The sequence below is a fragment of the Amblyomma mixtum genome, chromosome 10 (assembly GCF_055824585.1).
Source record: "Amblyomma mixtum isolate Tamu chromosome 10, ASM5582458v1, whole genome shotgun sequence".
In the NCBI taxonomy this organism is placed as follows: domain Eukaryota; kingdom Metazoa; phylum Arthropoda; class Arachnida; order Ixodida; family Ixodidae; genus Amblyomma; species Amblyomma mixtum.
In genome coordinates this window covers 50,449,691-50,476,202 of record NC_143021.1, presented here as the reverse complement: position 1 = coordinate 50,476,202, position 26,512 = coordinate 50,449,691, and the positions used below count along the sequence as shown (strand labels likewise).

The window sequence follows — 26,512 nt, the reverse complement described above, 5'->3', positions numbered from 1 at the left end:
GCGGAGCAGAACAGTAGGACTTAAAATTAACATGCAGAAAACCAAAGTAATGTTGAACAGTCTCGCAAGGGAACAGTAGTTCACAGTTGGTAGCAAGGTGCTGCAAGTGGTTAGGGAATACATCTACTTAGGGCAGGTTGTGACCGCTGATCCAGATCATGAGAGATAAATAACTAGAAGAACAAGTATGGGGTGGAATTGCATAGGGCAAGTTCTCTCAGATAATGACTGGTACCTTACCAATATCCCTCAAGAGAGAAGGATACAGCAGCTGTATCCTACCGGTACTCACCTATGTGGCAGAAACCTGGAGGCTAACGAAAAGGGTTCAGCTTAAAGGGATGCTGAAGCAAAATCTTAAAATTGAACAAAAACGCTGAAAATATATTCTCTGAATGTGATTACACTGAAATCTAGTTCGTTACTGCGCATATTTTTGAGCTGATGGTTTTATTTTCAATGTTTTATGAGTGCGCGCCAAGCCCTCCAGGCCGGTGCGAGGTCAAGAGCATGACGTCATGACACCTGCGTCCGAAAGGCAATAGGACGGCGATTACGAAGTTGCATTCCCACGGCGACAAATATGACAGCGCCCTTCAATGCATGACGCCTCGCTTCGGACTGCATTGGTCATTGTTTCTGGTCTTTCGCTTCGTCTCCTGTTGCCCATCAGAAAACGTACGAGGAATGAATTTGCTTTTTTTATTTATTTAGAGTGACGATTCTGTCCCCTTTAGGCTTAAGAGGGGCGCTGGTTTGTTGTTGACAACCATGGTTCCCCTTCTAACCACCAGATGGCGTCACTAGTCTAAAAATTGTCGCGCCTCTGTTTTAACAATAAGAATGTTAGAAATGGCGAAAGGCACGGAAAAAATAGCTGCATTTAGCGTATGTAAGCATGCATACGGTTATGGTATGTAGACAGCATCGATTAACATCTTGACATATCTGTGTACGCCGTGGGCAGATGACAGACAGACGACGAGCGGCTGACACAAAACTAAAAACTAGAAAAGCCCTGAGTTGTGATGGCAGTCGTGCTCCTGCGGGAACGGTGGGCGCACGGGTGTTACGTCTAGTCGCAGCTTCCGCAGGTGGCCGCCAGGTGCAACGACACGGCAATAAATCGCGAAAAATCGTGCTATCCGCCTTTTTCATTAAAATACTTGTTGCATTTATCAATTTCAGCAGTCAAGCTCTTGTTTACATGTAAAGGAGCAGCTCCAAAAGTTTGGTTCAGTATCCCTTTAAGTTAAGTACAACGCAGCAAGCTATGGAAAGAATAAAGATAGGTGCAGTGTTAAAAGACCAAAAGTGGGCAGAGTGGGTGAGGGAACAAATGCGAGTTAATGACGTCCTAGTCGAAATCAAGAGGAAGAAATGGGCTTGGGCAGGGCATGTAATACGCCGATGGTCCTTAAGGGTAACGGAGTGGATTCCAAGAGAAGGCAAACGTAGCAAGGGGTGGCAGAAAGTTAGGTGGGCGGATGATATTAAGCAGTTTGCGGGGACACAGTGGACGCAGCTGACAAAGAGCAGGGTTAATTGGAGAGACATGGGAGAGGCCTTTGCCCTGCAGTGGGCGCAGTCAGGCTGATGATGATGACGTCCAACATTTTATTTGTCCCACTGGCGGTTAAGTTGTCTAGAAAAAAAAGTGAGGTTCAAGCAGGTCTTTGCTATTGCTCAGCTTTCCAAAATAGATTCAGTACACTATTTGCAGCCTGAAATGGTTAGCTAAAGATCCCCACTGAGATGGTCTTTGAGAGGCGTGACACTGGTTGAAAAGCTATAATTGTTAGACACAAATTTTGCAGCATTGTTTTGGATGCATTCGAGCATATCAGATAAGTAAACTGAGGGCATGCATATTCAAGAAATGTTATGGATGTGAAACACAGGAGTTGTTTGACATTGGACTGCATTTTATTGAAATTGCATTTTAAGAAATAAGCATTCTGTAGGCTTTGGATGCAATATACTCAACTTGCCTAGTCCGCGTTAAGTTAAATGTGAAATAAATGCTGAGGTACTTTTGTTCAGAGATATTTTGCAGGGGAACGTCATTTAATGAGCAATGGGTCTGTATTGGGGGACACTTTCGAGTGAACGAGATAAGTTGGCATTTTGTAGTGTTCAGAGGCATTTGCCATTTTGAGCACCAGCATTGTACGGAATCAGACTCTTGCTGAAGTTTTAACACATCTGAACTTTGCAGGTAAGGTCCCGAAGAATATCATTGATATAAATCGGAAAAAGAAGAGGTACACCTGAGGAGACATTTACATAATTGGAATGGCAACCATTAATAAAAACGTGCTGCATGCAGCCCTACAAATGGAGCCAGTAGATGGCAGTTGGATGCAGACTGAGACAACGTAACTTGCGCAATAATGGTACAGGTGGTACAGAATTAAAGGCTTCTTTAAAATCTAGAAATGCACAATATCGTTTGATAACCATGGTCAGAAGAAGAAAAACCAGAACATTACCTAACTCAAGATTTTTAGGGTTGAGAGATGAAGGACGAGGCTCCGCTCTCGGCCCGCAAAGAAGTGCTTGGCGTTCTTTGTTGCGCCTTTTGTATGCATGCACGCACAGGAACAATACAGAAGGTAGCGCCCTCTGGTAGTTAGTTGTTTTTAGTACGGTTAGTAGTGCCACTGCATTCCTTTTTCCCCAGAAAGCGACATTGTCATCACAAATTCACCAATGCTACAAATTCAGTCTCTTTGGTGGGACGACCCGCTTTCCAGACCTCGTGGTCTTCACTGCGATGTTGGTTGCAGCGCCCAACTCTTCTTCAGCCGTTGAAGGCTGGTCCTGGAAGTTGCACCTGGCTTGATGGGCCCAAGGATCGCGACCCAGGAGTTGCCTGGCCAGATGAATCCGGAGACCCTTGAGGACATCGGAGCAGAATCCTTGTTCTCGAAAGGCACCAAATGCCGCCGGTTGCGCCGTGTAACGCCCCTTGGCATCTCCACAATCTCCACATAGAGGGTGCTGGAAGCAAAGGTTCCTCCCCACAGAGTTCTGGTTGCGCAACTCTTGCAAGACCCCTCGATGGCCCTAATCTGCCTTCCCATGTTAGGCCCCCATACCGAGTCACAGGCTCGTGCTTTGCAACGGTTCACGCCCTGGTGACCCTCATGAATTGAGTCCAAGATGTTTGGCTGTAATGCTGCAGGAACCAAGAGACGGCCTCCCTTGAAAAGCAGGCCATTGCACACAGTTAGTTCCCCAAGATACTTACTGTACTTGGTGATGTTTGTGGGAAGTTTAGTCTTGCCTGGCCTGCCGTGTTGGCAGTACTTCAGGAGAACAATGCACTCGCCATCTGTAGACCGGTGTTGGCAAACCTCCTCAAGGCTGACTGGTGCACCCTCATGAATGGATCCAACGAAGGCGCCCACATACACTTCCGCTCTTCTGCTGCTGCTTCTGTTCTTGATGCCGCCACTGGAGCTTTTGAGAGAGTATCCGCGGTTGCCAGTAGTTTCCCTGGAACATACAAAATCTTTTACTGGTACCTCATTAGCTTGATTCAAATCCGTTGCATTCTCGATGGCAAAAAGTCGACATCCATATCGCCCAGCAAGGCTGTGAGGGGTTGGTGGTCAGTTTCCTGATGAAGTAAAAAACAGCGCAGCAACGACGGACAAGACAGAAGAAATAAGATGGACAAGCGTTGCTAACAACTGAGGTTTATTTGAAAAACACAGGTATTAATACCCTCCAAAAAAACAACCAGGACACATGCTTCTCCGCAAACACTTCTAATTATGGGAATCAAGATACTTGATCTCACAGTCATGAAGAAGCACCGAGGCAGTACTTACACATGTCTCACCATTCACGTGGATGTGATGTGCCTCACACAGTTCCCTTGTTAATTTATCCCTATGCCTGCAAACAACTTTTGTCTCATAGAAAAGAGGTGTGCACATTTTCTTATCGGGGGAACCCGGGATATTATTCTGGGGGCAATCTCTGTTATGTAACGCAAGGTTGGACGATGGGGGACCTTTCAACGAGGTATTATGCTGACGTAGACGGATGTTCACACAATTTCCAGTTGGGCCGATGTATTTCTTGCTGCAAGAAAACTCAATGTCATAGACTACCCTTTCAGCACGTGGCATGAACTTATTTTGGTGTTTTGTCTTTGTTTTTTGTCTAGCCTTTGCTTTCCTATCTACTATGGCACTTATTTTGCCAAGTTTTTTGGGGGGCTGAGAGCACTTGAATGCCACATCTAGCACTTACACTCTTTTATCTGTGTGACAGAGTATGAACATACGGTATAACCTCATGCCTCTTCATACCGGTCGGCTCTGATGGATGGCAATTCTTAAAAGACTTAAGTTTCCTCAGGATTTTATTGCATGCAGGCAAGATTATTTCTTCCGGAAAGGCCGCCGATTGCAATCTTCTAACCTGCTAACAAAAACTATTTGCTATTCCATGCACACAAGATTTTGAAAGTGCTGATCCTAAATATGCACCGGCTATTCCACATTTAACTAACTTTGAATGGGCGGATAACTTAGCAATGGCTTCTCTGAGCACTGCTGAAAAGACTAGCAGATGTGATCATGGCTCAGGACCAATCTTAAGCCCAAAAACTGTAGCTCGTTGTTTTCTGGGTCTTCGAACGTAAATTTTAAACCTTGCCCACAACTACCAAAGACTTGTCAAAATTTCTTCTACATGGCGCTTGAAATCTGTAGGCTCAACAAAAATTAAATAATCATCAACATACCCGAAGACCTGTTTTACGCATTCACCAAACTTAATTTTATCACCCTGTCAACAGGACACAGAAATATGGTACTTAGCACTGGTGCTGCTTTCGGTCTTATGCACACCCCCGCTTTTTGAGCTAACAGTTTACCTTCCCGCTCAACAAGTCGATTGCAGGTAGAACGACAAAAGTTCCAAAAACGACTCAACAGATATCTCGCAATGAGAAATAAGTCTCTCTTCATAATTGTCAATAGTTGTGGTTTTCTTAACACACTGCAGGAGCTTATCCTGACGTAGGGAATAAAACAAATCCTGCACATTGATGCTGAACATCTCACTGGAACCCAGATTACAGCGTTGCAAATACTCAACAGTGGCGACAGAATTTGAAACAAGAAACGGATCATCAATCACAAGAGTGCTTAGGTGCTTTTGCAAAAAAGTTGATATTGAATGTTGCCAGGTGTCCATGACGATACATCGGAAAGGAATTTTGGGTTTATGTGTTTTCGCAGAAAAGAAAATATCTAGACAACTTTTCTGCGAACTACTAACGGAACGCTGAAGCCCTACCAAGTTCATTTCCCCCAGTAACCGTATTGCCTCAGTCTTCAGTCTATTGTCGTTAATACGAACTTGCTTAAAGTTTCTTGCGATGGAGTTCGCTGCTCTTTCCCGAAACAGAATTTCTGGAACAACAACAAGATGCCGTTCTTTGTCAGATACCAGCAACCGTAAATCCTCTGATGAGAGGAAGTTCACGAGGGCTCCACCCCTTCGCAGACCCTCCAGCTGTCCCCTTCAGAGGTTTATAACACATTCCACCTCGGCTGTTCCTCCTTCCGTGCTTGGTGAGAAACACTCCTTCCAAGGCACAACATTTCTTCTTTTCCCAGGGATGGTTGGACACAGAATTTCGGGCCTTGCTTGAGAACCTTTTGGAACCTTTCCGGCACCTGCCTGTCGCCCAGCACCAGTAACTTGCCCTCAGAACACGCAGGTTTCGTCTTCACAGGTAGACAAGGGCATGAAGAATGCCAGAGGAATTCTGTGTGTTGCTTCGCTAGGTCACACCACTCACGAAAACGCCGCACTCGGTGCTTGTCCCTGCCGCCCAAAGGCAGTCCTTGTAGAACCGGTGCTGGTGCTATTATGCGGCATATTCGGCGACTGTGTCCTTTCGTCAGGACCAGAGTTCCTCGAAACATCTGCAACTCAACTGGGCAAATGGCACGTCTTGCATGCCAAGGAGCCAGGCGAGCTCAGTCACTGCAATTAGGGAAGCCAGGCCAGCCTGGTTGTCGAGAAGAGCAGTGTTAGGACAAAAAACAGAACTCAGAGTACCAGAAATGAACTGCAGGAGAACCGAAAACTGAGCGAGTTTGTGCATATTGAGAGAAATAAAAAACAGCGCAGCGACGACGGTCAAGACAGAAGAAAGAACACAAGCGCTGTTTTTTACTTCTTTAATATGCACCAACTCGCTCAGTTTTCTGTTCTTCTGGTCAGTTTCCACGACAAAATGTAGGCCTCGAACATACTCACTGAAACACTTGACAGCCCAAGCAACCGCCGACACCTCTTTTTCTGACTGGCTGTATCGTTGCTTCGTTGGCGTGAGTGAGTGTGGCACATAAATCACGGGTCGTAGCTCACTGTTAGGCTGGTCATGTAGCAAAACAGCGCCCAGGCCAGAGGAGCTGAAATCTGCCGATATCACGATTGGGTACTGTGGATGATAGTTAGCCGTACAAACGTTTGACAAGAGCATATCTTTAACTTTCTGGAATGTTTCCTGCTGGCTCAGTCTCCATGTCCACTCACTTCTCTTGCTGAGCAGTTCACGGGTGTAACCTCGGACAGATACGGTAGAAACCTTCCCACATGGTTAACCATTCGTAGAAGTCTTCGTACCCCACCGACATCGACTGTAGGTTCCATGCACTGGACGGCTGCAACCTTCTCTGGGTCAGGCGAGATACCGGCACTGCTGATAACTACACCGAGGTAATTGACGCTTGTGAACTTGTATTTTGACTTGTTGAGGGTCAGCCCAGCCTTTCTCAAGCGACTCAGGACTTCCAGCCGTCTGTCATGCTCTGCACAGTCTCTGCCGAAGATCGAAATGTCATCAATCATGTTTATGACACCGTCTTGGCCTTCCAGAATGTGCCTCTGAAAGTATTCCGGCGCTGACGTTATTCTTAAAGGCAACCTATGGAAGCAATAGTGACCAAATGGCTTAATAAAGGTCGTCAACTCTTGAGACTCTTCTGCTTCTGACTCTTCAGAAACACTTGCGCGTCAACAAGAAGTAACAAAACTTAGTCAACGTATGGCGAAATGTGACAGTTGCGCAGAACAACCTTGTGGAGCTTGGTAAGGTTGACGCAGATGCGGTAAGAGCCCGACGCCTTTGTTATAACGAGCATTCCTGCGCATCACAGTGTAGGTCTTGTTACCAGCCAAATTATGCCCTCAGCCTCGAGCTTGTCCAGTTCCGCCTTTACGACGCCTTGCAACGGGATGGGCGCCCTCATAGGTACTGGCAGCGAGTAAGAGACTGCATCTGGCTTCAGGCGAATGTTGTAAGCCTCACGGAGTACGCCCAAGCCACGAAGAAACAGCTGGTCCGACGCTGCGCCCCTGCGTTCTGTGTGGCCAACAGGGTTTGCATACTGGACACCACCAAGTTCCTCAATTGCAGGAAACCCCAGAAGCGGAATGGCCTGTGAGTGAATGACATACAGCTTTTGCCTTACTCGCTTGTTCTTCCACTCCAAGCAGGCGGCGAATGTCCAGAGCACGTCCAAAGGTTGCCCCGCTGGCCCTGTTAGCTCTCCATCTGGTGCCTCGAGATGCGCTGGAATCCCAGAAAACATAGCAGGGACAACTGTTACTTCGGTGCCGCGGTCGACTTTAAAGCGGAGAGGAGTTCCGTCCACCTTGACATTTACAAACTTCACTCGGATGCCACCGCCCGAACCAACTGCACTCCGCTCAATTGGTGACAAATTCTTGCTCGAACGACAAACTGCTGTGAAGTGACCCTCTTTTCTGCACTTATTGCGACTTGCATGGCACACTGGGGATTCTGAGTGCGGATGAGGAGAGCATCCGCAGAATCCACACAGCGAGGGTGAACTTGTGACCGCGGTAGCATCATTTCGCATGTGCTGTGTTGGGCGTTTCCGCGCAACCTTTGCTGCATCAGTGTTTATCATGCATGGTTCCGTCATCGCTGCTGGCCCACACGCTGAAAGAAGCGCCTGTTCTTTTTCAGCATCTTCTGCCTGGCGGACTTGAATAAGAGCCTATTTGAGTGTAAGCTTTGTGTTGCAGCACAGCTTATCGGACAGCTTAGCATCGCGATGACCAACGTCTTGGGATAGCGCTGCTGAGCGCATATGGGCTATTTGATTCATGTGTCTTCATCACAGGCAGTGCACATCCAATGTTGATTATTTTTCTTCTAGTTCTAAGCACGGTCGCCTTTTTTCTGCTGGTTTAAGTCTAACGAGTGTGGCCATCGTAATGTAGAAAGTCTTGATCTTTGCAATGCATTGATTATTTAATATCTTCAATGGTCAAAGTAATTCACTAACAACACAAATGCATTTTGGTCAAAAACATTATTAAGGCTCTCTCAGCTAACATAAGCAGCCACTGAACACATATGGAGTGCATTGCTACAATGGCAGTATACCACTATGGACACTGGTACCCCACACTGAAAGCAGAACAAATGTTTCGGCTAAAAAAGTGCTGAACGTGAATGTTAATTGTTCTCTATCATATGCAGATATTCTGGTCCTGCAGCAAAGTCATTCATAAGAGTGGCCTGGAGACATTTCATAGATTGCAGAACAAAACTTGCTACATCTTCAAACACAGGATCATCATCATCAGCCTGACTATGCCCACTGGAGGGCAAAGACCTCTCCCATGTCTCTCTGATTAGCACTTAATTAAAACTCTAGTCTGGGCGAGTTGGTTCATAGCTTGAAAGGAGTACGTACTTGCATTTTTACGCTTTGACATGCCTTTAGTTTTGGTTTTGATACTGCTTTGCTACGATATTTTTAATGTCACCTTTCCTCATTTATCACCTCATGATTCTTCTTTCCTTCTTGATAGCAGTGCCGGGGCTGTTGGAACTTTTGATGCAATCAGGCAGCACCTGTGGTGGCGGTATGCTGACGTGAAATGCGCATGCGACGATTTTTATCGCTGTGTTTGACCGCTAGAGTATAAATGTGTAGCTCTCTATGAAAAAAACTAGTTGGAAGTTGCGCTTTGTACATAATCGTTTGTGTTTCCTTGTTTTTGTCCCGTCTTTCGCGCAAGTACGTACTCCTTTCAAGAAATGATTAGCACTGTCCTTCGCCAGTTGCGACCATCATGTTCCTGCGAATTTCTTAATCTCATCCGCCCACCTAACTTTCTGCCGTCCCCTGCTACGTTTGCCTTCTCTTGGAATCCACTCGGTTACCCTTAAGGACCAGCGGTTATCTTGCCTTCGCATTACATGCCCTGCCCAAGCACAATTCTTCCTCTTGATGTCGACTAGGATGTCATTAACCCGCGTTTGTTGCCTCACCCACTCCGCATGCTTCCGATCTCTTAGCATTACACCTATCATTTTCCTTTCCATTGCTCGTTCTGTTGTCCTTAACTTAAGCTGAACCCACTTTGTTGGCCTCCACGTTTCTGCCACATAGGTGAGTACCGGTAGGATACAGCTGTTGTATACTTTTCTCTTGAGGGATATTGGTAAACTGCCATTCATGACCTGAGAGAACCAGCCATATGCGCTCCACCCAATTCTTATCCTTCTAGCTATTTCCCTCTCATTTCATCAGCTATCACTACCTGCCCTAAACAGACATATTCCCTTACTACTTCCACCACCTCGCCACCAATTGTGAACTGCTGCTCTCTTGCGAGACTGTTGAACGTTACTTTGGCCTTCTGCATGTTAAATTTAGAACCTACCGTTCTGCTCTGCCTGTCGAACTCATTGATCATGATTTGATCAAAACTAAAGCATGCTTAACAGTGCTTTCGCCCGTCTTACTTTATTCAGCCGGGTTGAACGACCGCAAATGTTTTTCCTGATAAGCTCGCCTCTTTCCAGAAAGGCGTTTAGATGGAATCTATTGATCAGTTAGGGTGTCCAATTTATTCTTGAGTATCTCCCAAAGGGAACTGCAGTCTAAAAGGCTGAAGAATGATTCATACGAAGAGGTTTGTTGTCTACCCATTTGAAATTCCCACTAAAAAGAGTCATTTTTCGAATGCCCTCCGTTTGAACGAAGGTTGACTCGCAGCCAGCTGTTATTAATGTAGAGTGGTCAACAAGTAGAAAGGCACCTCCATCGTGCAAGTGTCGGTCTCTGTGGTATGCACCATGACCAGTTCACTATTGACGAATACCTGAAAGAGTTGTTACGCGAGGAGATTATGCCTGTGCTGATCAGCGTATCCAGATGCGAAAGATATGATTTCTCAATTTCTTAATGCCCCTTAATTAGTTGATTACAAGAACTTTAATTGCAAACAACAATTTCTTTGTGCCAGAGAAGAACGTTTAACCATCTTTAGAAGTTCTCATGAATGTGTTATAAATAAAATATTTAGCTCTTCTTTTTATCTGTCCTAGTTTAGTTTTTGTGAAGGGGATAGCAGCATAATCTGATATGAGCAACACAAGGGACTTGTAAGCCACAGGGTGCATAGAAGGGGAAGAAAACTTAATTTCTAATCAACTTAACTTATCTTAACTTAATCATCTTAACAAAACTTAACTTTTAATCAGGTTATCAAGTTCTTGCATGCATATTCACGACAAGGCTTTTCAGCTTGTTCTATTCACATAAAAGATTTGTTGTTCCCTCTCCCGAAAGAAATTTCTGTCTTGTGTAGAAGAATCCACTGACTGCTGTGGTGCCGTAGCATTTCAGAATGCTCCAGGCATGAGTAATGGCGACTTCCTTGAGCTCCTGACTTTTTATCTTGACTTGACGTATTCTACTTGGCAAGAATCTATTTGCCTGCAAGCGAATGTCTCATCTGTAGCTCTGCTTTTAAGCGACATTTATCTCGCCCACCATGACCGGCTTCTTGACAAGCAACAAGAAGGCACAGGTGTTGACGATTTTTTAGTTTTTAGGACATGTACAGTTTCTGACGCAGAGGCCTCGTTCTCGAAAGTTGTGTCGATCTTTTCTAAGTGCCTTGACCCGCTTGTCTGAACACATGAATAGCCTTCTGAAGGAACTTTACCGTTCTTAGACCTGTCCTTGTGCCTCTCTGGGGGGACCGTGTGTGCTGGCGCTACGAGCCAAGGAGCCTCTCACGCCATACCGGTCTGCGCATTCGAAACTTGTGAAGCATGGTATAGCCAAGCTATGTTTCCGCAATGCCCTGGAGAAATTGTGCCATCCCGCAGTGGTACACAGCTTTCAGAATCAAGTAGAGCACTTAGAAGCAGCAGGATACCTGACTTGCCTGTTAGCATCCGTTTCGGAGAACCTGTTAAAAGACACCTTGGCCTCAGTCCTCAACTGAACTTTAGAAAGAAGAAACAAAGAAAGGTCGCGGTTATCCCCTATGTACATAAGATTTCTCACAATCTCAAGAAGGTGGGCTCATGTGCAAATGTTAATCTAGTTTTTTCTGCGCCCGATAAGCTGCCTAAGTTTGGACACTTGGTGAACTCTGGCAACACAAGCAAGGGGGGGGGCTGCGCCAAGAAGCACAAGGACAGATTTGTAGAGTGCACTGACAATGTAGTGTGCAGGCTTCCACTTTCCTGTGGCGAGCACTGCGGGGGCCAAACAGGTAGATGGCTCAATGGCCGATTCCAACAACACAAGAACAAAGTAGAAAACAATGTTTCCGGTCATCTGGGCATTCACTGCAGGGGCTGCACAGAAGAAAGAAAGAAGGAAAAGAAAGAACCATGTTTCACACATTTTTTGAACCAGTGTGAAATCTTGACCAATAGCCACGCTAAGATTACCAGAGAAATCGCAGAGGCCTATGAAATTCAAAATCTCCAAAACCAGTGCGTAAGCACTGCAACAATTGCTGTGCGTGAAAAAGAAATGTGTTTTCTGGGCCACCGATGAGGAAATGCTCACAGCTTGCCATGTGCCACTGTTGCCTCGTGCAGAGTTCCGTTCGTGCCTCTTGTGTCATTTTACGTGTGTGTTCTCTTCCTTTTTTTTTTGAGACTCTCCGCCACTGTATCTTAAAGAGAGGCAGAGCCTCAACAAACGCTAGTTGTAAGTTGAGCGCTGTGTCTGGGTCTCTTCCCGTCCTCGTCGTATGCGCTGCACCGATAACATTTTAGAGAAAACTTAATAGCATTTGCAGTTGCATGAATAATATCAGTGCTGCAGTTAAGATCCATAGCCCCAAATACTTACAGCTACTAACTTCAGAAAGGAAAGTGTTGTGAATGAATACTGTAGTCGAATTGAAAGGTTTCTTTTTATTTGTTGTTAGTGCATCAGCACTATTCCGATGGGTGTGTCCATTGTTTGTTCCTCTGGGCTGTTCTGGGGCACTGGACACTATTCGTCGTCTTCTACGGGGCACTAATGTGGTGGTCCTTCTCTCTTTTGCCTCCGTAGTTTCAATGTCTCCCTGGAAATCCACAAGCTCTTAATTTTGGCTTTCTTAACAATGTTCGGCACAGAATGCATACAACAATTCACAACATGCTTAGACCGATGCCAAAGAATATGTATACTATAATAGTGCTTTTTTTTTTTTTATTTATAGATACTGCGATCTTGTACAGATCATAGCAGGGTGGGACAAAACAAAATACAAGCATATAAACACACACAAATTCACAACATTTACAGGCACTTTTCAAACAGAATTAAAGAATTTTGATTAACAGTCTCGCTATTAAGTTTATTCCAATCAGTAATTGTCCTCGGAAAAAAATAATATTTAAAGCAGTTATTTCGCGCGTTCAAAGGGGTGATTGTTAGTGCATGCCTTTGTCTCGTGTTATAACCTGAGGAGTAAGAAAAATAATTAGAGGTATCAACTTTATAATGTCCTTTTATAAGCTGGAAAAAAAACTTCAGTCGACAAACACGATTGCGCTCAGTGACGGGGGGTAACCCACTTCGCCTCACGAGCTCACTTACAGATGCACGGCCATATGAGTTAAAAACAAATCTAACCACTTTATGCTGTATTCGCTCTAATTTCTGAATGTTTGTTAACGTGAAAGGGTCCCAAATGATTACGGCATATTCTAGTAATGGACGGATGAGAGAATTGTAGGCCAATAGACGAACACTAGATGGGGATGACTTTAGGGAGCGCCTCAAGAAAAATAGCTTCCGCATTGAGTTTGCTACTACAGCGTCTATGTGTTTTGACCACGAAAGGTTGTTAGTAATCCATAGGCCCAAATATTTATACTCTGTCACTTCTAATAATGATATGCTGTTAGTACCGTACACATAATGAAGAGGCTTTTTCTTGTTTGTAATTTTCATGAACACGGTTTTCTCAAAATTAATGCACATCTGCCATTTGTTGCACCACGCAACCACTTTCGCTAGGTCATTATTTAGACGCACCTGGTCGTCAACTGAAGACACCACTTGATAAAGGATACAGTCATCCGCGTACAGCCTCACGCGAACTGAAAGATCTGCCACAATGTCATTAATAAACAAAAGAAATAAGAGTGGTCCCAAAACAGATCCCTGGGGGACGCCAGACATAACCCGGACACTGCTAGAAGAAATATTGTTCAGAGTGACGAACTGACATCTGTTCGAGAGATAAGCTGTAATCCATGCAAGTATCCTGTCATTTTTAATGTAATAACTTAATTTATGAATTAGTTTGTTATGTGACACCTTATCGAATGCTTTACGGAAATCCATGAATATTGCGTCTGTTTGTTTTCCCTGGTTAATCGACTGAGCAAAGTCATGCACAGTTTCAACTAACTGTGTACTTGTGGAAAACCCACGCCTGAAACCATGCTGAAAATCGGTAAGTACTTTGTGCTGTTCCAAGAAACCTAATATATGTTTATGAATTATATGTTCTAAAATTTTACATGATGTGGAAGTTAGAGATATGGGTCGGTAATTCTCGATGTGTGCTTTTTTTCCGGTTTTGTGCAGAGGTTTAATCGCGGCTGTCCTCCAGTCATCCGGTAAAGATCCGTCATGTAAAGATCTGTTGAATATTACTGTCAAGTACTTTGTTGACGAAGTCATCAAAATGAAAAGAAAGTGCATCTATTGTTCACATGTCATCTGCTCTCAATAAGTTAGACAGTTTTCCAGATTTCATTTGTAGAGGCAGAAGATGCATGAAGCCCTACAGTACGGTGATTGGAAATTCCAGGGACTATATGACACTGTGCTTTGGGAACAGTGTCTCCTCTAACAAAAAAAGAATCGATTTAGACGTACTCTGGACCCTTGTATGCTCTACAACTACTTGCGAAAGGTCAAAATTGAAGGCGATATCCAAGAGTGCGGCAGCTGCATTGGTTTAGTAAAACAAGCTTTTGGGCAAGTTGGTTACTTTCTGTCCACATAACTGCTGCGTAAAAAAAGGCGAGCACAAAGGAAGAAAACACCTACGACACGAAGAAACACTGCACTCAACAACTAATTCTATTTCCCCAGCAATGGGAAATATAATGGTTCCCCCGCGAATGCGCGCACAGGAAAGTACACGTGCCACCATCGACAAAAAAACTATCACACCGTGAGACACATCTTATCGTGTGGCAGAGAAAAGGTTACATTCTGCTTTGTACAAATGAATAGAAATATCACTTATGCAAAAATCGCCCTTTTTCTTTTATGGTATGCTTCCACTAGTTCACGTGCAGTTTGATCTTTGCTTTTTCCCATATTTCCCATTGCTGACGAAATAGAATCAGTTGTGAGTGCAGCGTGTGTCCGTTCCGTAGGTGTTTCTTCCTTTGTGCTCGTCATTTTTTACGCTGCAGTTATGTGGAAGCTGCATTGCACTCGCTGTGCAATGTAGAGGACCAGTGCACAGACTTGGCATTGCTGCAACGGTTGTGGGTGTGGTGGCCAACAGAAGATGGGCGGCCTCTCTCTTTCAGCTGCGGAGACGGCGCCTGGCACGGCTCGCCTCGACTGAGCCCTGCCCGCAGGAGGGGGGAGCAGCCGCCATGGAGACCGAGGAGCAGCAGGAGGAGGAGGGGAGCGGTCGCCGCCTGCATCACAGGTGCTGTGCTCACCCAAACCACCGTTACCCGAGGAGAGGAGGAGGCTGTGGAAAGGGTTTCTTAGCTTTCACATCGCTGTGGGGTCTACAGAGTCTGAAACTGATGCTGGAGAGCTGTGGCACAAAGCCATTGAAAAATGTGCACGTGACCTCTTATCAGCCGCTCATTCACTGATGAAACCGACAGGGGACTTTGTTGGTTCTCTTCTGCCTGGTATGAAAACTGGCACTGCGATCGCTGAGAACACTGGCAATTGGGGAAATGGTTTCTGGCCTGACTACTGTCTGGCTGCAGATGACATGGATTGAGCGGTAGGAATATGGCTCCCTTTTGTGGCAAAGTCCTAAAAGTGCGGTGTTTTTGTCACTATGCATGAAATATGTGAGAAAACATCATCAGCCCAACTGTGCAGGATACATCCTTGGCCTGTTGTGGGCACATTATTGTCCTTGCTTAACTTCCCTTTGCACTGCCCAAAGTTTGAGGTGTATGGATGCTGTTGCTGAAGAAATTAAAAGTGGTATTCGACGCAACAGGTCTTTCAGAGAGAAAATAAACCACCTAGAAAAGATCCACACACAAGCAGAGAACAGAGGACAAAGGCTGGACTAACATCTGGATTCTTATTGAGTGCAGACCGCTGGGTAATCAATAAAGAATTCAGATGTTAGTCCAGCCTTTCTCCTGTGTTGGTCTCTCCTTTTGTGTTCGTCTTTTTTGGCTGGTGTATTTCTTCTCTGATATGCCATACCAACTGACCCACCATTCTGCCCTGGTCAAGAGCTCTTTGTTCCACTCAAGGAGTGGTTTTCGTTGTTCTCTCGCTCTTCACAATACATCAGACAGCCACGCAGAGATCGTGCCAGTAAATATTTTGCAATCAGAATTTTCTTTCTCTCATGCTGTTTCAGTTTCAACAGCCCAATGACTGCTGTGACGGCTTGTGGAAGTCACGTGAGGCTTGTGAAAACTGCGATATGCTCGTCGCTTTCTTCATTTTAATTCACATCAACTGTTATGCAAGCCTGCCCCAGAGTTGGAATGACAAAAAATGAATAAGCAGTAACTCTATTGCCACGTATTGTGACGGCACTCGAGGCACTGAGGAAGGCAGTTAAAGAAGGCTTCTGAAAAAACTTTATTGAGCTGACCTGCGCCCTAAATGAACTGAATGACTTGGTAGCAGTGAAAACAACAAGCTCGCTCGGCGATGTCGAACCGAATGCCGGCCGCTCTCGGCCGTGCTCAATTTAAAGCTGATGGCAAACTTTGGAGAAACGGCGTGCACGGTTACCACAACAGTCTGGAACAACGTAGAAGCAGCTCTGCCTGGATGCGATCAGTTGAGATACATCTGGTCGCTTTGTGTTGGCATCACCCACAAAGCGATATAAAGCCGCGTGCTGGCAGCTTTGAAGAATGATCAAACAAACAGTACAAAGATCGCAGCGTTTGCGTGCCTCATGCGACTCCATATCGTCTATGACGTCACAGCCATCGTTAACCCTTTCAGGCCCTGTGATTGGAGTCGCCAACCCGCCGCGGTGGCTGAGTGGTTATGGCGCTCAGCTGCGGACTCAAAAGACGCGGGTTCGATCCCGGCCGCGGTGGCTGAATTTCTTTGGGGGAGAAATTCTAGAAGCCCATGTACTGTGCAATGTCAGTGCACGTTAAAGAACCCCAGGTGGTCGAAATTTCCGGAGCCCTTCACTACGGCGTCCCTCATATCCTGAGTTGCTTTGGGATGTTGAAACCGCCATGATTCAAACCTGTTCACCTCTTCCAACCCACTCTAGTAATAACCCCTTTGGGGCTGACAGTATGCTGAAAATAAATAAATAAATTTGTGCATCAAGAAATATAGTTTATTAGTCTTCCTGCGGAGAATTCATGCGGTTGATGTTCTACAGGGATGTGCAGAATTTTGCACACAGTGTCATTCATAATTGATTAAAATAGCAAAAATCTGAATGCCAAGAATTGGCATGTAAACTCCCAAAGGATCACGGTATCTGTTTCGCCGGTGCACATTACGCTTGAAATTAAGAAAAAAAGAAATGGATGTTATTACTAGTGGCTGTCTGCTACCTTGCTCACTGTTTCGTGAAATAGTATTCACTGTGGTGAGAAGGAGCACGCACCGAGAAGCAGCTGTGTAGAAAATTTTTTACCAAGAGGAACCCCAGGTGGCCGAATTGGTCTGGAGCCCTCCATTACGGCGTCCGTCATAGTTGCTTTGGCGCATTAGACCGAAACCCAGCTGGAGCAAGACAGTGAAATGGGACATGGTCTAGTATTTTGCATGGTAGTCATAGGAGAGTGCTTGCTGCCCGATTTGTTGAGTGGAATTGCCTTGCCAACCTTCGATATAAGGGCAGGTATCCGGTCTGCAGTGATAGCTGGGAAGTCTTTGTGAACACAGTATGTGAATAACATGTTTACGCAAAAGGCGTACTGGCGCTAAAAAACGAAGACAACACACACAACAGGACAGGACTGGCGCCATCGCTAAAAAACGAAGACAACACACACAACAGGACAGGACTGGCGCCATTACATCAAGGAGAGGGGCGATATCTGCATAAGCAAGCCATCTGTGTCATTGTCAGAAGAAGAGATTAGGTTTCTGAGTGGGTCTCTTGCAGCGTTATAATCATTGCTTTGGTCCGTTTGGCACGTGTATCTTTGTTAAATCACCCCTTGTATCTGGTTTGTCTGTATCTTTTTGCATGCAGTGTGGTTATTAAGTGGTTTTTTCTGTGAATAAACTCAGTTGGAAGTAAAAACCTTTTGCGTAAACATGTCATGCTACAACCAACTAGCTCAAATCAAAGTATTGCTGGTATGTGAATAAATCTTTGTATTGTGAAGAAATTTCACTAAGTCGCAACTAGGAGCAGAGGAAGTCTGTGATTTGGCTAAGCACTACTCTAGATCATTCATAATGGGGAGGGTAGTTGGGAATCATTTGTCAGCATTCTTGAGGGCAGATGCATATTCACAGGATGGTTAATTTTTAGGCCTCACTTGAAGACAGTGTGGCTTTTATGTTGGCAATATATCTGTTGCCTATATATTTGGAAATAGGTGAGCGCCAAAAGAAGACGAACACAAGGCGAGAGAATGACGACAGGGCACAGAAGAGCGCTACCAACGACTGCTTTTATTTTTTGCTCCAGGGGACATGTTTTAAAGGCTTGCCACATCATTCGCGCACAACCAGGGGGCGTCAACACTTTTTCACATCAAATGTTTTGATGCATCACTCGCTAATCTTGAGTTGTTGAGTAACCTTGAGTAATCAGGAAAACAGTTTGCAGTTAAACCTCATTATAACAAACACGGATACAGCGAATTATCGGATATAACGAAGTGAAAGAAAAGTTTGGTTGGACATGCTTTATTTCTATGGGAGTTCTATCTGTATAACGAAACGAACAATTCAAAATTCGACACTATATCGGTTATAACGAAGCAGTTTTGTATTCACAGGGCTCAAAATGCGCAAACAAGCAGGAAAAAATTTCAAAACACGCTAAATTCTGATCTTTTGAATCGCCCACACCTAAAATGTGTTTGAATCACCCGCACTTCTGCACGCCACGCCATCTAGGGAGAGCGAATGGAACCTAGCATCAACGGCTGCCTAGCATGTGACTGACACGTGATCGAACCAACGCCCGGGCTCCCCGGCCGCCACGATTGCCGACTCGCGCTCTATCTCTATGATCTCTGCAGTTCATTCTGTAGACGCCGTCGCGGAACGCGTCGTAACATACAACAGTTTCGCTTGAAAGGAAGATAAAGATATTCAGGGCGATTGACAGCGGGCGCAAGGAAAAGTCATTGCCGCGGACTTCGGTGTTGCGCCTAGCACTCTATCAACCATCTTGAGCGCAAGGCAGAAGGTTGCAGACGTCCACTCTGCAGGAGCCGTGAAAAATGACAGCAAGAGTGTTAGGCTTTGTCACCGCCAGGATGTTGAAGATGCTTTGTTTGCATGGTTCAAGGACGTTATAGCGCGTAACCTGCCTGTGTCTGCCGTCCTTCAAATGAAGGCGAGAAGTCTGACTTGCGTCTGAGGCCACAATGACTTTCATGCAAGCAGTGGCTAGCTGCAGCGATTTAATTACTGCCATCGGATTGTTTGCCGCGTCTTGTCTGGCGAAGAAGCAGCCGTTGGCGCTGAGAACTGTGAGAAGTAGGCAGAAAGCTTCCGCATGCGACTACTGGAAGGCAAGCGGACAATTTCTGCGAGACGACATGGCGTCAACTAGCGGTTCCAGACGTTCCGTTTGAGGAATTCATCTGTGCACATGACAACTTGGCTGTGGTGCTCGAACTGACCGACCAAGAAATTGTTGATCAGGTGGTTTCTACAGATGATGCTACAAACAGCGATGCATGTGAAGATGGCGAAGTGCGATCGATCTCTCAGCAGTGCCGAGGCCGCTGACATGGCCAGGAAGTTGAGGGGGTACCTCGGGAACCTACCTGTGGCCAAATCAGCTGACACCAGGAAAGCGCTGCTCTGTGTTGATTTCGTCGAGAAATTTAACCTGTCAAGTAGTGTGAAGTTCCGCCAAACGAAGATTACGTCATTTTTTATATAAATTAGTTTTTACGCCTGGCCAGCATCCCGATTTGTGAGTTCGCTCTTGCTTTCCAGTACGAAATGCAAGGCGAGGTTTGACATGCTTATCCACGCGTTAAATTCAAAAATAGTGCATTTTTTCACCCCTTTGCTGCCCATCCTAAAGTGCCCTTTACTTGGGTTTATTAACAGACCTTTCCTGCAGGAATTTGAGTGCATATTTTTATAACGAACGAATTTCTGCGCAAAATGCGACTTTGTTATAACGAGGTTGGACTGTATTGACCATAGTTTCAGACCCAACCTCCAAACATTATTTCAAGAAAATGTTGCTGCTCTTTGGGCAGTGATGGAGGAGGGAGGATACAGGTTTGATGGCCAACCTGAGAGATGGTTTGTGTGGTATTTGTGGGGAGATTTCGGATCAGTGGTAGCATCACTGATGAATCTTCAGAATGCAGGTGTGAGCCTGGCCAGGTTTAGATGCTGCTGCAAATAAAGCCCAGTGTGGAGATCGGGTGGCGCCGACAAAGCCAGCCTGCTCATTCTGTGCACTGGCACCCAACTGTGGTGAATGTGCCTCCTCTGGGGAGTGCACAGTCTGCTGCCCAACAAGTTGGCTGACAACATGGGCGATGCAGTCTACTTCCCTGAGGAGGTGTCAGCTGACATGCAGAGTGGCCATTCCTGTGCATGCGCACCGGGACCTGGAGGTGCAGAGTGGCCTTGCGAATGGTTGCGCTCCCGTCTTGTGTGTGTGTGTGTTGTGGCCCAAAGAAACAGTCCTGACTCCGTCTTCTGCTGCTGCAGTGGTGTGGAGAAGATGGAGACGGACGAGGAGGCGGTGGCGGCTGCGGTGGTGCCCCCTCTCCTCCCCTCCCGGGGGGCCTGCCTGCTGAGACTGCTGGGGGGACCCCTGGCATCCCCAGGTGAGCACACCACCATTGAAACTTTGAGCATACGAATCTCTCATGCGGCCTTCCCTAGAGTATGCATCTGGAGTGTGGTCTCCTGGGCAGAAGATTCTTTCAACGGAAATAGAAAAGGTTCAGAGACGTGCAGCGAGATTTATTTGTTCAAAATACAGGAAAACAGATTCGGTAACGCAGATGTTAAACTCATGCAGTCTAGAAACATTAGAAAAAAGACGTAAAAAGCAGAGATTAAAAATACTTTACCAAATCATTCACGGAGAAATTAACATCAATAAAGAAAAATATCTGCAGCCTCCAGGTAGACTGAGCTCCCGCCTTAATCATCACAAAGCGATTCGGCCATACTTGACACGAACTAACGTCTTTCGCTGCTCATTCTTTCCGGATGCTATCGAGCACTGGAATAAACTGCCCGCTCACGTTGCTTAGTCTACAGGTGTAGCGGCATTCCTGAATGCACTTGGTGTTTTCGTCTAGGCATCGGATTCCTGTAGATGTGCGCATAACTGATTGTCAACTGATTGATTTCTTTTTATATAGCAGGTGGCTCTGCAGTGGTGTTAATTGTGTTGCGTTTCTATGCTCTCTTGTATTGTATGCTCGAAGAGGCTTGTTCATTCTTGTGTACATATCCTTTTTTTTCCTTCATTTTCCCTCCCTGTAATGACCCTCAAATGAGGGTTGACAGTCTTTTGCTGCGCTACAGTATATTGGAACAATGTACCAACAAGCCCAAAAAGCCACGCTACTGAAGTATTCATAAATAAAAGAAATAAATAAATAAAAGTGTGAGTCCAAGAACAGGCAAGTGGACAAGAATATGCAATGCCACTCCTCTGTAGCTGACGACAGACCTTGGTGTGTTTAACACCCTGGCGGGCACTTTTTTCGAAAATGGTGCACAGTGGTCATTCAGTGTGGGAACAGCTCAGGTAGCAGGACAGAACGAAGGACGCACACACACGGGCACTGAATGTGGTTTGAGAGCAGGTGATGGTCCCTTTTGCACAACCCATCTTTATGCTGCAAAAAACAAAAAAGACAACAGGTGAGCCAGTGCTTCTTCTGAACAAAGAAGAAAAGAATTGCATTAGAAGGATGGGATGCGCACATGGAAAAATCACAAGAAAGAAGACTGGATGGGCGCAATTACTAGCAACGGAGATTTATTCAAGGAATCGGCATTTATACATAAGCGCGTCAGCACTGGCAACAAAGGCAGATAGGGCGGATAAAAAACGAGATAAAAACACTAGGTGGATTCAGGTCAAGAACAGAATTGTAAGCGATGGCGTTGCCTACCTGACGATGAGTGTTGAACGCAATCTTCCGAACAAGCTACACCTTCAGAACATTTCAAGCGCTCGAGAGGATAACGACATTGTGCTGAAACAGGCCGATAAAGAAGGTGGTTTTGATGTTGTGCCTGTGGCTGTTTTCTGTGACAAGGCTTCTGCTGCTGTTCATGAGAACCTTAAAGTTTAAAAACAAAAAGGGCAAGCCCTTCCAGTTCTGCAACACTTTGCATCTAGATGGCAAAGGAAGCAAAAGAAAAGTTCATTGAAGTATTCGTCACTGTGAAGCCTGGTTTTGGAAAGAGCAACATGGCAGCACCTTGTTGGTCCAGTGTTTGGGGGAATCCCCCAAAGTGGAGTAGATTTGTAATAAGGGAGTTCTCACTTCGACTTACTGATCAGTTCGCTCTTGTCCTACCATAAGCTTGCCATCCCGGTTAGCTCAGTAGAGCAGCTGCTCCGGTGATGCGGTGGTCCCATGTTCAAACTCCGGACCAGGACGAATTTTTTCTTTAACAGCGAAGTTTCTGAGAAAGGTACAAAGGAATAGAAAAACCAGCCCAACAGGACGCGTTCACACGGCGAAGAAAGACGCACGGACAGTGCTGGAACACAATTAAATATTTTAGTATTTCCTGAAAGTCTCGAGCAGAGCAGGGAGCACATGCGCATAAGCAGACTCATGCCTACACAGGAAAAGATAAAAAATCAAGTTATCGGTTGATGAAGTTTTCTTGCATGTGAAAACTAAGTCCCACTCATATACTGAAACTCTCTAGATGAAAATTTTACCCAAGTGTCGCTGACGCAATCAGAGCCTAACTTCTTAATCTTAACTGCTTCCAATATCTCCCGCTCTATCTGCGACCGACGACTCTCACCTTATTGAACAAGAGAGTGCAGTACTAACACTTGTTACAATGCTTTGGTAGATTAGCTGTGTTATCTGGCTGCAGTGACGTGCGGTGCTGTCTTAACCTGTCATTAATGGATTGGCCCATCTGGCCGATATAAGCTTTTCCATGTGAGAGGGGAAGAGAGTACACAACATTGCTAGGGCATCTGGTGAACACAGTTTGGTGTTTCGTATTACATAGCCTTCTTGTACTCTCCTTGGCAGAGGTGCGGGCACACAAAGACGAAGGTTTTGTGGGCGCTGAAAACACAACGTTCACTCCATATTTCATTGCCACCTTTTTGATAGTATGCGAGACTTTGTGCATGTGAGGAATTACGGCAGGTCTCATTTCCTAACCTGTCACTTCTTCGTTTTGAGGTATGTGCTGTAACTTAAGCTTACGGGAAAGTGATTCTGCAACAGCGGTCAGGACCTGCTCAGGGTAGCCTGCTGACCGCAGGCGACAGACATGTTCAGAGAAGCTATCCTGCAGGACATGTGGACAACTTTTTCGCAAGGCACTGCCTAGGCAGAGGTTGGTTATTCATCTCTCAATAGTTTAGAATGCTACGAGGTGTAAGGCAACAGGCCTTCCATAGATTGAGGAGCGTATTTCCAGAAAACAGGCCATCGTCGGAGAAGCTGAGTAACAAATCTAAAAACCTGATGCTGTTATCTTGTGGCAGCTCATGAGTGAAGCTCAAGTCAGTTAAAGTCTCATTAAAGAAAGATAAAATGTCACTAGCGGCCAAGTGGACGGTGTCATGTGGGGTTAGTTAACCCCACAGTTAACCACAATTAACCTGTGGGTCCGCATTGTATGTACGTTTTTACAAATCATGAGTTTTTTAAGTTTTGAATTATTGAGAGTCCACTGTACGTTGGATGAATGGCTGGAATAGCAACTGGAAAGGATGACTAAGTTCGTAAAATGCCTATGGCAACCTAATACAAGCATCACAGTGTCTTGCTCACACGAGGTGCGGGGAATAACTTGCAATTAATGTTTGTGACATCGCATGCACAGTGTTGCCCGCTTAAGTCATTTGAACTGAGGCCACAAAAGTGGTAAACTGTGAAATTGATTGGCAGAGGAATGAATTGCCGCAGGGCTCCCAAGCTTGGTGGAAATGATCAGCACAGGGAGGAGAAGCTACAACAAAAGTTTCATAGAAATATGTGAGCTTCGAAAATCCTCAAGAGTTGCCCTTTAAAAAAAATTGGAGGTTTATCAAGGTTAAGCCCAGTGGATGCGAAGCATGTCCTTAGCGTTTGTAGGCATCTTGACCGCATACACGCTCGGCGCAAAGATGCTGGCGCGGTTGCGGGCACAGAGACTGACGCGACGGCGGGCGCGCGCCGCTTCATCCCTGGCGTGACGTCACATATCACGTGATGCAGCGATGGTGGCGCCGCCGCCGCGTCGCGCGCGACGGCGTGAACCGAAGCGTGGAGGCCTCCGCCGGGCGACGTCCAACGGTGCGATATGAGGCCCCATCTGCAGCCGGTGTGACGTCATCACGTGACGTCACATCATGTGATCTCACCTCAAGGTCAATGGTGGCCACCGCCGGGAGGCGACCGAAGGCCCGAAACCTACGTTAATATGCTTCGCATAAAAGAAACTGGAAACACAAGTACAATCACAGTACATTCGTCACAGAGATGAGCCTTGTGTAGGACAGGGGAACGACCACCGTGCAGCACCCAGCAAACCTCGCCTTAGGTTGCTGCACTCACTTTACATTGGGGCAGAGTTTCCCCAACACAGTGTGGCCCAGTATTTGTGAAACGCCCCGAATGAGCGGCAGACATGCACCACACCTCACTAAACAAAAGCAATGTCTGGGGGAGGGGGGGACATGACCACACTGTGTTGGGGAAACTCGAGGTGCACAACATGCATGTAACAGCTCTGCTCAAGCATACTGATGCTTGGTGACAAAGCATGCGCAGAGCTGGAAAGGCCACACAATTCTTTCTCACTAAGCTTGCCTTTCTCTGAGAACTGCGAGAAATACACTGTGATCATACTTGTGCTCCCAAGTTCCTTTTAAGCACTGCGATTCGTAGTCTGCTATAGAGAGGCCATATGAGTTTCTCGGTCACCCTGAATAAACAGTGCGAACGACGGCAAGCACAACAGATAAGGAAATGGATGACACAGCGCTGACGTTTCCTTGTCTCTTGTGCTTGTCGTCGTCTGCGCTGTTTATTCAGGATGCTTAACCAACTGGCCCGCCAAAACGTGTTAACTCTCTCACCCATCGTGAAATCACTTTCCTGAATTGTTGTTCTTGTGCATGAGGTGCGTGCTTCTAGCAGCCCTGTGTTGTCTGTGCTCTGCTCGGATGGATACAGGGACCAGTGGCAGCCACTGTTGCCCTCCCAGTGGAGTGTCTCCTCTCAGGTGTGGATGCACTCCTCTTGCAGGGGGGGAGGACTTACCCACAGCTGAGCTGGTGCAGCTCTGCCTCCTCGAGAACGTGCAGAGGGTCCGGCTGCAGACAGACAGGTGCGCAACCTAACCTCTGTACTTTGGTGGCAGCATCACTGAGAAGTGCACAAATGTTCAGTAGTTCTTAATAGTATGGTGGTCCCTGAAACAAGGCTCCACTCAAAGAGCCTTGTCAGTCTGCTATCCACTTTGGGCGCCGTTGGTGCTTGCAACACCTTCGCTGTACGCTTGTGCCTTGGGCAGAAACTCGGTACACCAGGAGAGCGATAATACCCCTTGAGTGTCAGTAGTGTACGACTGAGGACAGTACCAAAAAGGTCAATTTTTTTCTGACCTCTACAGTTAGTGCCAATGAAAATATGAAAAAACGTTTACGCTCTCCGCTATGATCACGTGGAGAGACCAAAACCATGAAATCGCATCTTCATAAGCTGTGCAAAATGCTCAAGATCAAAATCAGTGCTTTTTCTTCTTGTTGAGAAGTTAGAGTAAGTAATTTTATAATGCTGCTAAGTGGTGGCAGCAACTCGCAGTGAGCATGTATCTTCAGTATGGCATCGTTCCTGTGTGGCAAGAACCGTTCGTCATCTTAATCATCATCATCATCATAATTTGGATTCATATGGTGCCAGCCACACTCGTGCTATCTGGGCAAAATTACCCGTGGCAGCTTCTTCCCCCCCCCCCCGAGGCAGTGGGCGTTCTTTGGCCTTGTTCTGTCAAACCCAGCATGCAAGTAGCAGGAAACTAGAGTGGCGAGTGCACGGTGTTGCCTATGAAGTCAAGAGTATGACGGAATCCTGTTTGGCTGGGGGAATACATTTCAAAAAACAGAGATGCCGACCAGAAAACGAAATACATGTTGGCGTTTCGGCGCCCAAAACGGGGGCTTCGTTCACAATGGAATCACACCAAGAGGGTTCGTCGTTAAAAGCTAGAGTAATCGCTGCAAGGATCGCGTGTAGAACGTCGCGCTCATTGCGATTAAGTGTGCGTGACAGCTGTATCACCAGTTGTTCGAGATGCCTCGGACAACTGATTAAGACTCGGTACTGGATAACTTCCAGTTTCACCTATGTAGGCGCCGTTGCAACCTGTGCAAGGGATGGCGTAGACAACTCCTGGGAATTCATAGGCACCACAAGGACAAGGACGTAGACAGAGTGGCGACAATGCAGGTGCTCACTAACAACTGACAAAATTTATTAAAAGCACAGAATAAGAAAAAACCACTCCGGCTACGTCCTTGTCCATGTGGTGCCACAGCATTGTGAATTCGTATCAACTCGCCCAATTCTCAACCCTTTTGAACTCCTGGGAATCTTTCT

General features: G+C 46.0%; 1 protein-coding gene across 1 annotated transcript in view; it reads left to right on the top strand.

The window, feature by feature from the left end:
* LOC149325765 (ubiquitin conjugation factor E4 B-like) overlaps positions 1-26,512 on the top strand; it is a 125,686-nt gene that overhangs the window by 6,274 nt on the left and 92,900 nt on the right. Inside the window, exons 2-4 of the mRNA XM_089562481.1 lie at positions 14,879-15,003; positions 20,409-20,527; positions 25,160-25,241. Of these exons, the coding sequence (XP_089418607.1) occupies positions 14,879-15,003; positions 20,409-20,527; positions 25,160-25,241 (326 nt within the window). The remainder of the gene's footprint in view (positions 1-14,878; positions 15,004-20,408; positions 20,528-25,159; positions 25,242-26,512) is intronic.